This window comes from Amphimedon queenslandica, unplaced genomic scaffold (genome assembly GCF_000090795.2).
Source record: "Amphimedon queenslandica unplaced genomic scaffold, v1.1 AMPQUscaffold_13380, whole genome shotgun sequence".
NCBI lineage: Eukaryota > Metazoa > Porifera > Demospongiae > Haplosclerida > Niphatidae > Amphimedon > Amphimedon queenslandica.
This window is the reverse complement of record NW_003546384.1, coordinates 119229-132073: the sequence shown is the minus strand read 5'-3', so window position 1 is coordinate 132073 and position 12845 is coordinate 119229. Positions and strand designations below refer to the sequence as shown.

General features: G+C 36.5%; 4 protein-coding genes across 5 annotated transcripts in view; 1 reads left to right on the top strand and 3 right to left on the bottom strand.

Moving 5' to 3' along the window:
- The window catches only part of LOC100641046 (scavenger receptor cysteine-rich type 1 protein M160-like), a 12900-nt gene extending 11848 nt beyond the window's left edge, over positions 1 to 1052 (bottom strand). The window contains exons 1-2 of the mRNA XM_019997212.1: positions 646 to 1052; positions 204 to 545 (exon numbers count right to left, since the gene is read on the bottom strand). Coding sequence (XP_019852771.1) covers positions 204 to 306 — 103 coding nt within the window. The 5' untranslated portion in view covers positions 307 to 545; positions 646 to 1052. The remainder of the gene's footprint in view (positions 1 to 203; positions 546 to 645) is intronic.
- Positions 638 to 6275, bottom strand: LOC109582477 (deleted in malignant brain tumors 1 protein-like). The gene is made up of 14 exons (XM_019997193.1): positions 6190 to 6275; positions 5614 to 5934; positions 5163 to 5477; positions 4661 to 4803; positions 4277 to 4478; positions 3896 to 4105; positions 3473 to 3794; positions 3063 to 3220; positions 2651 to 2965; positions 2080 to 2415; positions 1847 to 2032; positions 1613 to 1756; positions 1125 to 1463; positions 638 to 969 (listed from the first exon to the last, which is right to left on the bottom strand). The coding sequence occupies exons 1-14, from the start codon at positions 6251 to 6253 to the stop codon at positions 638 to 640; spliced, it is 3387 nt and encodes a 1128-aa protein (XP_019852752.1). The 5' UTR covers positions 6254 to 6275.
- Positions 6276 to 6433: 158 nt separating this feature from the next.
- LOC100640923 (oxysterol-binding protein 1-like) lies at positions 6434 to 11281 on the top strand. Its single transcript, XM_019997218.1, has 14 exons — positions 6434 to 6565; positions 6645 to 6759; positions 7404 to 7476; positions 7839 to 7920; positions 7976 to 8024; positions 8089 to 8164; positions 8464 to 8548; positions 8666 to 8761; positions 10019 to 10244; positions 10353 to 10433; positions 10493 to 10600; positions 10729 to 10790; positions 10839 to 10933; positions 11059 to 11281. The coding sequence occupies exons 1-14, from the start codon at positions 6524 to 6526 to the stop codon at positions 11171 to 11173; spliced, it is 1305 nt and encodes a 434-aa protein (XP_019852777.1). The 5' UTR covers positions 6434 to 6523; the 3' UTR covers positions 11174 to 11281.
- Positions 11282 to 11439: 158 nt separating this feature from the next.
- On the bottom strand, positions 11440 to 12839 carry LOC109582489 (mitotic spindle assembly checkpoint protein MAD2B-like). 2 transcript variants are annotated; one of them, XM_019997216.1, is made up of 6 exons: positions 12348 to 12839; positions 12268 to 12300; positions 12115 to 12179; positions 11866 to 12061; positions 11565 to 11684; positions 11440 to 11493 (listed from the first exon to the last, which is right to left on the bottom strand). In XM_019997216.1, exons 2-6 carry the CDS (start codon positions 12268 to 12270, stop codon positions 11458 to 11460), a joined length of 420 nt encoding a protein of 139 aa, XP_019852775.1. In that variant the 5' UTR covers positions 12271 to 12300; positions 12348 to 12839; the 3' UTR covers positions 11440 to 11457. The 2 variants fall into 2 exon arrangements, with proteins under 2 accessions (XP_019852775.1, XP_019852774.1); XM_019997215.1 differs by having other exon boundaries at positions 12268 to 12839.
- Positions 12840 to 12845: the final 6 nt, after the last annotated feature.

Genomic DNA, 12845 nt, shown 5'->3' with positions numbered 1-12845 from the left:
CTTTAATTTGTAAAAATTCAATTTTGATTGAAATCAGCTCAAACTTTCTATGCAACATAAAAATTATAAAAATTGCAAATTGTTTTATTTTTAATTTTAGAATGATTTGGCCCAAGATTATGCATGTACTATAGTACAGGGTATTTCATCAGATTTTAAAGTAATTTTCAATTTTGATGACATATGTACGGAGTATAACTCACAGATACAACGGACATTCACATCTTGAGTATGATGGACACAAGAATGGGTTCCAAACACAACCCCACAGTCACTGACGCTGGCTGAAGACCCACCACAATTCATAGAACTCGACCAGACAGGAATGAGAGAAGGTGAAGAGTCTGTATTACTAGCGCAAGTACCACTAGGGCAATCAGGTCCTAGTGTGAATCCTAAACTACCACAGACTACTCTAGCATCATTAGGAGTGAACAGGGTAGCATTACAAACTGATCCCCAAGTATTTTCGTGATATATCTGAACAACACCATTACTTGCATTACTGGGATTGGAAACCAGTCTTACGGGATAATTGGGTATACCTACATGTATAGTAAATAAAAATAATCGATCATAATTTTGCAATTATTTATTTTATTTAAAATATTTAGTATAACTATTAATACTATTAGTTCTACTTACTTGTACAGATTAGTCCAATGTCACTACCATGTCCACAAGCATGTGTTCCTATTGGCCCACGGGGACAATCCAACAACGACCTCTCGTCTCCATTACATTTTACTTCATCAAGCCATATTGGTAAAGACCCAACCTCTGGACTCAAATACTTAAAGCCGTTAACAGTTTCAACAGAGCGTGTGTAGCCTAAGAGCCGGCAGGCGACATCAGCTGATTTCTTGCCCCACCCTCTCTGACAGATGGTACCCCAGGACCCCCCAATGAATATCTGTAGAATACCCTCGGTAGGACTCGGCCCACCAACTAATCTCAAACTAGCACCAGCTGTAAAATAAAATAATAATTATAATAATAACGCTGTTTTTCATATTTTAATGTTGCATTTTTCTTATGCCCATAGTTTTAAAAATTACAATTAACTCAAAATTTTCAGCAGGTAAATTACATCAAAAAATTAATGAAAAATCGTCTCTCTGTACCTGAGCAAGTAAGTGAAGCAATTCTATTTGATGCACATTCAGTATAACTGCCAAGAACTGATACTGAACAATCAGTTAGACTGTCCTCATTCCCATCACACTCTATGGACTGGATCCAGTACCAGGGAGAATCAGAACCAGTCCACGAAGTATTGGGCTCGGTACCATGAGACTCCACCCCTCCATATCCCAACTGACGACACGCAACATTAGCACTAGAGCGACTCCACCCATCTCCACAAACCACACCCACTATCCCGCTATAGTTAACCAGAAGTTGGCCACTGTTTGGGGTGGAGGCACTTGACAGTGATACTTTTAAACCAGGTTGATTAAGAGCTATGAAATAAGAAAAAACAATAATTTAAAAAGAAATATCAATGTGTTGCATAATTATAATGTATAAAAAATGTATTAGGATCCTGTATCGCTTGCACTAAATTTCATGCTTCTCATATTATAACAATCCAAATTAGTTAAATCAATACCTGAGCAGCTAATTCTAATGTCTTTTGCATGGTCACAATTGTGTACGTTCCAGCCTTGAGATGGACACTGACTTAGTTTAGTTTCTTGACCAGAACAATTGACAGCATCCAGTAATATCAGCCCCACTTTATCACTGTTAACATCTGCATATGCATGCATGAAAATAACAATAGTAATAAAATCAATAATTATGATAATTTATGTACAGATATTACATTCAATGTAATCCTTACCAACAAGATGGCCAAGAGGTGGTCCAAACCCAAGCTCCCTACAAGCTACGATTGAGTCCTCACGAGACCAAGAGTCCCTGCAGATAGTACCCCACACTCCTTTGTATAAGATCTCAAGTCGACCGTCATAGATTGACTCTCCGCCCACCAGTTTGATTGGATTGAACGAAGGTGCTTCAGAACCAGCTAGAAAAAATAATGATTTATCTCTCTTTCTCTCTCTATCAGCTTACGATCACAGAAGACAGTAACTCCATAGCCTCCTGAACAATCTGCTACTCTATAGTCCATCCATGTACAGTCAAACAGGTTAGACTTGTTTTCAGTGCATGCAAGATCCCTCAACCAGTATGGGCCGGATCTCCCAATATACCTTGTGTAACTGTTTTGACCATCGTCAACAATACTCACCAATCCTTTATATCCTAACTGTCTACACAGTGTCTTGTAGTTATTATCGGTCCATCCTTGACTACAAAGTTGTCCTGGTATGTTGTTCAGCTTGGCTTCCACACGACCAACCCAGGGGACTCTATCACCAATAAGACGAACTTGGATCGGATTTTCAACTATATTTAAATACATAAAAAATTTAAAACTGACATATAAAAAACGCGTGTAAAAATACATGTGCAAAATGAGTCAGAAAATATATACATGAATACCTCAGTAACAATAATGTACATGCATTTAATGATAGAATTAGTTACATGTAGTTACAAGCATTTACATTACTGTATATGCATACATTTATTGTCACATGATAATCACAACATGACCTATCAGCTAAATGAATTAACTCACATGCACAAGCAACAAAAGCTCCTTCATAGGGACCACAATTTATTTTTTCTCTTATAGCTGGACAGAGACAAAGGCTCTCCTCAACGCCATTACATTGCAAATTACTCAATGAGAAATCACTACCACCTGTATTTTGTTGAATGCGTACAGCTAGTGCACTAGGATATCCTAACTGTCTACATACTACATGTCCATCATTTTTATCCCAATCATCATCACAGACTGGCCTCCATTGTCCTTCACGATTCACCTCCACTAAACCCTCCCACTCATATTGATCACTAGAAAAAGTGCGGTTTAGACGAGATGCACAACCTAGAAGAATGTGAGAAGATAAAAGTACAAGTACATGTATGCATATAAATGTAAATAAATCTCGACTTTCTCCTTTCTCTCTCTATCTCTCTCTTACCTGAGGAGCATGATACAGAAGCATCTTCCTCATGAGTACAATCATGTACACCATAATCATTACTGACACACTGGGAGAGGGTCATCATACCAGGGGAACATGACACCTCATCAAGTAATATGGGAACTGAATCAGACGCAGGACCAAAATGTGCCGAACTACAAAAAATTTTAAAAATCAAATCTTCAAGTATTACATGTATGTGTACAAGTAAGTGTAAGTATTCTCTGTAATTTGACTCTCATAAATTGTAAACTTTCTTTTAAATTTCTCCCACACATAGGGAAAGAGAGTAAGAGTAATTCTACATTGCATACCATCCGCTGATATAAAAGGAACAGGTTACATGCTTCATTAGCAACAACTCTTACTACATTAAGCTTATCATTATTATTATTATTATTGCATACCTATATGCTGCAACTGCATTAGTAGAAAACAGCTGTTGACAAATCACTTCAGCGTCAATGAGATCCCAACCATCATCACAGACAGTACCCCAAGTACTCTCGTTGTCTCTCTTAACTTCAACTCGTCCAGAATACGTTCCATTGCTGTTCCCTAGTCTAACCATTAGCACTGGCGGTGCTGCAGTCGATGTATTGCCACAGACCACACCAGCGTCTTCACCGTGGTCACAGTTGTGTACACCCCAGCCAGCAAAAGGACAGTCAGATAGAGAAGCTTCATTACCAAAGCAATGTACTTCATTCATCCATATGCTGCCAGACCCTGCAATGATGGAATTGAGATTTAATGTAGTCTCTTATTAATCTCTGTACTTATTCATTCAAATCTAAAATCTTTTCTCTCTCTTTTCCCCTCTCTCTCACCTTCTCCAAACTGTGGTGAGTCCCTAGGTAATGTCACAACAGCTTCAGTCGCATACATGTATCCTAACTGTCTACAGACTACATTAGCCGAGCTTATGCTCCACCCATCATCACAGACTGTGCCCCAAGAGTCACCAAAGTATATTTCTACTCGTCCTTCCTCTAGTTGACTCCCCCCACTGAGACGAACATTAAGAGCTTGAGGTGAATCTGAAGGTGCACAATATAGCAATGAAGAGTTATTTTAAAGGTGACATAGCATGCCCAAGCATCGTAACAATTAATGTATATAAAATGATACTACTCCTACACCATTTACCATAATAGTCTAATCTGGTTTTGTACCCATGATCTATCACTCTCTCTCTCCCTCTCTCTCACCTGAGCATATAACAGATGCAAATGAGCTACAGTTTTCGTTTGATACATTACTCCATTGTGCTCCATTACAAGCTCCAATTGATCCTTCCCAACCCACACAGGATACATTAGCAGTCCACACGGTATTACCACCTCCTGGTACTTCAATACTTGTAGATAGGTTTGCCACACCCACTGAGTATCCCAATTGGTAGCAAACAGCCTACAAATTGAAGCATGAAAATCATAAAATTTTGCTTCAGTTATGAATTGATTTAAGGAAAAATAGACAATCTACTATTGATCTAAGCAATGAAAATTTTAATCTGCTTAATAAAAAATAAGATGCTTGCACTTCAATATTTGTACTAGCTGCATAAAAGTGAATTAATTATCTGTATATACCTGAGCAGCAGTTTGAGGCCATATATCATTGACACAGAGAGGTCCCCACGTCTTCTGATACAATATTCTCACGATCCCATCCCATTTTGTATTGCCTCCAATTATGTCCACGTCATTAGCAATGAGATATGAAGAGGATGAAGCTGAGGAGAGTGAGAGCATGAGAGAGAGGAGAGGAGACCAATCAACCTTGTGTAATTGAGCACAAAATGACTTCAATATTGCATTCAATGCATAGTATACATGAACTGTGCAATGGGCCAGTTAGCTGAGTTATTGACTGTAGTGTGTGATCATGACTATTTAAAATTTGAAATATCTGACATGCATGCTTGACATCAATTAGCAACTGGTGGGGAGTCTTGTGTACTGATTTAAATGTAAGTATGTGAATCAGCTACTGCCTGAGGTATACTTTCCCCCTATCAGTCTGTCTCCTATTCTATTATGCACCTCTTTCCTTACCCTCTCTCTCTCTTTATTCTCTCCAATGGTTACTTACTTGCACAAGTTATTACTGCATTGTGACAGTCCTTATTGACAGACCCTACATTTGTCCTATTACAGCCTAACAGGTTTTGTTCTGCTCCACTGCACACTAAACCAGTCAAGTGGAGCCCGCTTGTTGGTGTATTACTTGGATGAGTGTTGAAATAAGCCGTGAAACTGGTTTGACGGCATACCACGGTACCAAATGACCTGCTCCAGTCTTCCATACAAACAGGAGTCCACTGGTTATTACGATACACCTCCACTCGGCCAGAGTTCGACTGACCTTGGATCCTAACATTAAAGTCCTGTGGAGACGTTATATTTCCTAGTGATGATGATGGTGGTGATAATGAAATTGAAATTTGAAATAGTGCAAAATGTTATAGAACAACATAATGATATGAAGGAAGGAAAAGAAAGAAAGAGCGTGACAAAAAATAAATGCATTTTAAAGTTTTTACCTTTGCATCTCACACCAGCAGCATCACCATGATTACAATCATGTATACCCCATCCTTTAAACGGACAGTCTTGAAGCCTATTCTCATTCCCATTGCAGTTAACATTATCCATCCAGATGTGATCCTCAGTGCTTCCAGGACCATAATGAGATGAATATGATACAGAGAGAGCTCTTTGATACTGGAGCTCGTTACAGACAACATTCCCATCCTTCAGATCCCAGTCATGATCGCATATGAGGCCCCATGTGTTGTTATAGCAGATCTGTACATTACCATAGGTTCCATTGGTGAGCCTTATATCTCCTTGATTTGAGCATGCTGGAGAGACAAATAAAAGATAGAGGTCTTATGGACTCATAAATTATATCGCAGATGCATATCAATTGCAAAAACACAGTTCTTTTTGCATCAAAATTGCACTTAAAGTTTATGAAATGCTTCCTTTAACTACAAACATATCTGCAGTAATACAATACATTCAAGTTCAGTGATGTGGAAAACTGCATGCATCAGTGTACATATCATCATTCCATGTACATGTATTCAGCTAAGTATTATTGACAATTAACTTACATTCCGAGTTAGCTCCATTTCCACTTAACAGTAGAACTAGAAAAGAAAGAAAAATCTTCTCCATGAGAAGAAAACCTCAACGAAGATCATGACGAAGTAGATAATGCGAACTTTATAAAGGAAATGTACGCCGGTAATAAAAGCGTAGGCATGCATCTTAGATCACAATACCGTATAGGAACAACCAATTAGTCAAATGCCGCATTACCTCTAAAATAGGACGAATCAGGCCACAAAAATAATATTAAATTAACAATATACATTAGGCTATTAGCTCTTGTGCGCTGTTTTCTCTTCTTTCCTCTTATTCTTTAGTTCACAGCCCGGGGAACCAATGGCCACTTCTAACGACAACGACGTAGAGTCAGGAGATGAAGTAAATATTGATAAATTATAAAGGAGAAGCTCTGTTACTGTTTTATCCTATTCTTTCTTTCATTCTCTCTCGCTCTCAGCTGTTTGAAGATGCAGTTGAAGTCCAGCAGTCAACTGCCAATGGACACTGCGATGCTAAAAGGATGCCAGTAGCTAATCCTGACGCCTTTGAGTTCCTCTTCCCAATGCTACTAGGTAACCGATTCTAATTATTACCAAATCTTCTTAGAAGCATATAATATTTATGTCCTGGTAATGGTTATCAAAAATAAAGAATAAACTGTATTTAGATTTATAAATGTTTATTATAAAGTGCATGTAAACTGCTTTAGCAGCAATACATTGAAATACTCTCAGCAACTGAAACCTACTTACAAGTACGATGCAGCTACTAATTCCCATTTTAATCATACACTCCATACAGTAGTGGACTATTATCAGAGAGCCAGGACTTATACTATCATGTGTGTATATCTACACTTTGATCTTAATAATAGACATTATAACAACACTAGTCTCATACTGATTTAATGAGAGTTTACTTCATAATGTGAACCAGTCTCTTTTGATTTGACTACAGCTCTGTTTACCACGGAAATATTTCCCAGCTAAAACATGAACAAAGGATAAAGTGATTAGTTTAGAGTATGGCTGGCTTTGTTTGCATATGATACTGCCAATATGCATTAGCTCAAATATGTCCAAAGAGGAATCTATATGCACTTTAAAGGTTTTGTGGTCATATAATGATATTTCTATTTCCTTCCCCTCTCTCTTTTCCCCTCCCTCCCTCCCTCCCTCTCTCTCTCTCCCTCCTTCTTCTCTCTCTCTACTTACAGAGCAATCTTCGATAACATCTTTTAGAAAAAAGCTCCCGTTTCCAAGAGAAAGGAGCACAGTTGGACTGTGGGCGTGAGTTTCCTTTACTTTACAATTATACAATGAATCATGGATGTGTCCTATTAAATGAGAATATCTCATTTATACTACAGGAGAATGCATAATCCTTGCGACAAGAGTTTGAGTAGATTTATTTTGTTTAGTGGGTAATTTATTATTGAGAATAGAAACTAAGTAGCTGTTACTCCCATATAAGGAAGGTGAGGAAGATTTCCAATTTTTACTCTCCTTGCAAAGATAGTGCAATCTCCTGTAGTAGTTAGAGTTGTGATTTGTAATTGACACGCCTACAATAACAATAACTTTAACATAGACCAAATAAGAACATTGAAACTTTATTATCGTTAATATTTGAATATTTCTTCTATACTTAGTTTCTTAAAGAACCTCGTTGGTAAGGATGTGACTCGCATATCAATGCCCATCACCTTTAATGAACCGATTTCATTTTTACAAGTAAGTCAGCATTACTATCATCATGTGATTGTCATGTGACTTCATTAATGTGCAGAGACTGTGTGAGGATGTAGAGTATATTGAACTCTGTCACAAAGCAGCAGGTATATATTATATAATAATAACTTCAAATTTTATTTCTCCCCCCTCTCTCTCTCCTTATTATAGAGGCGGAAACAATTTACGATAGATTAGCATATCTAGCTGCACTAGCATCATCTTGCTACGTGTGCACTTTAACTAGGTAGGAGGGGTCTGGTAATATTGTACTTTTATAAAGAAATGAGTCACCCCCCAAGAGAGTATTGTTTCTATACACAATGTGATGATTATAATAATGATTATTCATAGACCGATGAAGCATGTGCTTTGCATATGCTTTGTAATTATGATTACTATTATTATTATTACATTACAATTCATTTACTATTACAATTATTATTATTATTGCATTACTATTACTATTATTGGTTATTATCCCAGTTACTAGTATTACTATTATTATTATTATTATTATTATTATTATTGTTGTTGTTATTATAGACACAGTAAGCCGTTCAATCCATTGCTTGGTGAGACATACGAGTTAGTTAGGAAAGACTTAGGATACTGCCTCATTGCAGAACAGGTATACCTAACTAACAAATGACACTAGAAAATAAATCTTATATGTTATACTGATAAACATGCATTACTTGTACATACAATGTGTATTCACTCTCTTTTTTTCTTTCTCTCTTGTCAGGTAAGCCATCATCCTCCCATCACTGCTCTACACTGTGAATCGGACAAGTGGGTATTTTGGGAGGAGTACAAACTAGACATCAAATTCAGAGGACAGGTATGATCAACACATTAAGTATACTATTACCAATAATATACCAATAATATACCAATAATATACCAATAATATACCAATACATGTGAATCCGTAATGTGTGTGGTATGTTGTAATATCATTAAAATTATGACATTTACAGACATTACAAATTAACTGTATGTAATTATAATAATTATATTTAATTCCCTCCACTTATTTAAATATTATTATCCGTAGCCATATACATGTTGCCAGTTAACAGATAATGGTCATATTAAAAGCTGATGTCATTGTTGTTATTGTAATCTGTAGCCATATAGCAGGTCCAGTTGATGGTATGGTAACTGACCACATATGCAGTGTATTTCCTTGCAGTTAGACTACCAGCTATCACTAATATGGTTGACAGCTGATAGCGTGTGTTCATGCAGTTTCCATCCTTGTCCAGTAACAACCAGTTGCTAATTCATAGCAGTCAACTTAATAGAACAATTAGCACGATTAGCACATTGCTGAGTGTATTGTATTACTATTTTATACCATTTTGTATTAATTGTTGACAATATCTTCAGGGATCTCCCATATTAAAACACTTGTGTAGTGCAGCTTCTTGTCAAGTTGCTCAAAAATCGGGCCAAAGACCCTGTACTATAGTACAGGGAATTTTGGCAAAAATTAAAAGGAGAGAATTCTCCATTTTTATAAGTTTATTTGATGCATATACATGTTCTTATGCTGTGTAGAAAGTTTGAACTCATTCCGATCAAAGTTGGATTTTTTACGAATTTTTAAAGTTGCTTCAAAATTGAGTAAAAGTCCCTGTACTATAGTACATGGTCTCGAGCCAAATTTCGCCAAAAATGAAAAGTAGAGAATTCTTAATTTTTATAAGTTTATCTGATACATATACATGTTCTTATGTTGTGTTTAAAGTTTGAGCTCATTCCAATCACAGTTCGATTTTTTATGAATTTTTAAAGTTCCTCCAAATGGCGTGTACATTGTACATACTATATAGCTGTATTGTAGTGCTTGTCAGCTTATGAAGTATGCTTTGCAGGAAACACTCATACAAGTATACATGTACACGTACACACATACCTACACAATCTCTTGTAAAGTTGATATTTCCTGTACCTTTTGTCAACAGCTTTGATCCTTTCTTGTCCCTTTTCCTCTTTATGTCACGTTGACTTGTTTTATTGTTACTTTACTTTATCTCAAAGTGAAATAAAAGAATCTTTATATGATAGCCTCTCTCTCTGTCTCTCTCTCCAGTGGGTTCGTATCCAACCGACTGGTTTAGTTCATTTCAAAACAAAGTTAGACGGTTACCATTATTCGTGGAACAAACCTCACACGACTGTACACAATCTCATTATCGGCCAGTTGTGGGCGGATCATGAGGGCGTGGTCACAGTAACCTCACACCAAACAGGTGACCGGGCCGTGGTGAATTGGAACCCGCACAGCAAATCAAAGGATAACTATAAGCAGATTAATGGTGAGTGTTAAAAAATGAATTTTAAAGTATCAAGGCAGCAACAGAAAACCACTAATAATAATGATAATAATAATAATAATAATAATAATAATAACCTACCTCTATTAGGTGAAGTGACGACTAAGGATGGTATTGTCATTTATAATCTCGAGGGACGATGGGACAAAGGAATGGACAGGGTTGACCCAGGTTTGTAAGCCATTAATTATCAGTACATGCAGTACTACTGTATCCTCTTGTATCTTCAGATGGTAGCAATAGGAACAACTTGTGGACTGCACACGAGCCACTACCTGATAATGACAGACAGTATGGATTCACTCTTTTCTCCATGAGTCTTAATGAACATGATGATAGTAAGAGAGGGAGGGTAATAAAGTAGAGAGAGAAAGACTAATCTACATGTAAAAACTAATACTGTTACTTTATGTACATGTAAAGAATAATGATAATACAATATAACTCACATTTACTTCATCAAAAGGTGTTGAGTGCCCAACTGACTCAAGAAGGAGACCAGACCAAAGGCTCCTTGAAGAAGGACAGGTAATGCTTCAAGATTAATAACATTTTATTGTGTTTATCTTGCTGTAGATTGAAGAGGCTGGAGAAGAGAAGGTAAGACTAGAAGAGAAGCAGAGAGCAGCCAGGAAAGCAAGAGACAAGAAGAAGGAAGAATGGAAGCCCAGGTAACTACTAAAAAAAGAGATAAAGACAGTATACAATACATAATGGTAGAATATCTTAATGCATCATTCACACAATGTACATGTACATTATTCTCTCTCTAACCTTATTCTTTCTCTACTCATAGATGGTTCACAGAGAAGTTTGATCCAGACACTAATACTTCTTATCACGTGTTTGATGGTCACTACTGGGACGCTAAACTGAACAAGGACTATACAGTATGTCCCGATATTTTCTAATATTTCTCCCACCACCTCCTCCTCCTCAATATAATATTGCTAAAAACACCATTATAGCTACTTTTCTGCTTATTATTATTATTATTATTATTATTATTATAATTTGTCATTACCTGCTCTGTAATGTAATAATATTGATACATGTTTCTATTTATTCAGAATTTTTGTGAAATTCCACAAATGCTATTTATTATTATTATTATTATTATTATTATTATTATTATTGTTTTTGTGGTGCTTCTGTCTCCATAAAAATTTTCTTCTTATTATTGTTATTATTATTATTATTCTTTTTCTTTTGTTGCTAGCTGTACTTCCATCTAATGATTGATTTTTGTATTATAAACAAAATGAATTTTACCATTATTATTATTATTAATATTATTTATACCTGTAACATTTCGTTGCTGATTGACTTAATTGGTATCAGCTTCATTGGATTACGAGTGGGCGGCTGAAAGACGGAGGTGTGGTCATGCTCTTGTGGGTTCACCTGTATCCATGGAAACCCCTACAGGTGACATACATGTATGTATATGCAAAAAGTAAAGCACCAAATTTCAGGAAGACATAAGTTTAAATTTGTACCATCATACTACTATGTACCATATTTTGACTGACTTTATATTTTAAGTACATGTACATGTAAAGAAATGAGAAATTGAAAAATGAGAAGTGTCTCTCTCACTGACTTCCTCCTCTTGCTGGTGTGTCAGGTTAGCTGCTTTAGATTTCTCAGTGTGTACTAATATGGTGAATGGTGGACTGTCGGATTGGGTGTGGTCAGATAGTTCCTGTAGGCGTGGCTTACATAGTACGTCACTGATACTGATTTTGAGTAATGCTGATCTCAGTGATTCTTCAACTTCAAGTAAATAGGTGTCGTTCCTTTGGTTGCATGTCATGTGACTGTTACCATGGTGATATTACAGTGTACTTACTTTATTGCTGAAATGTCTGGAAATTTCAAAATAAATTGAAACACTTCAATGATGGAATTATTACTCTGCAAGAACAAACAGATCATAAAGATGCATGATAGTTATGAAATCCTTAAAAGCATTAAAACCCAGAATTTTATATGCACAACTTACCATTAATGGTATTTCAACTTTTTCAAGTGACCCCTATCAAAGAAAAAGACCTGATTATACCAGCATAACGTTATCTATACTTCTCGGATGACTTTTCACTAGCGCGCGCCATAGATATGCGCTCTCTCTCTCTCTCTCTAGGGGAGGAGCCCAGCTCGGACCGGATATAAAAACGAGCAATCTCTGGAGTTTAGTCAGTAGTACAGATCTTTTACTGTTTTACCCCGATCGTTTACCACCATGATCGCCTATGAAATTGACTTCTATGTGGGACTAATCACTTACTTTGCTTATGCTTATTTCATCATAGTTCATATTAGCTGCATTATTGGTAGCTGCTTTTGCAGATGCTGCCCCTGCAAACCTTGGATTAAACGTATTACCCTAGAAGTTGCTCAATATTTGTATGGGCCTTCATCAATTACAAAGAAAAACCAGAAAGAGGAAAGTGACTCCGCCGGCTTCATAATACAAGGGATGGAATTTCAGGATAGCCAGCTTAATATATCAGTGATAGCATGTTACAATGCTCTTGTCATTGGTTTGATCTTTATAAGTGCCATGAGACTTCTTGTATC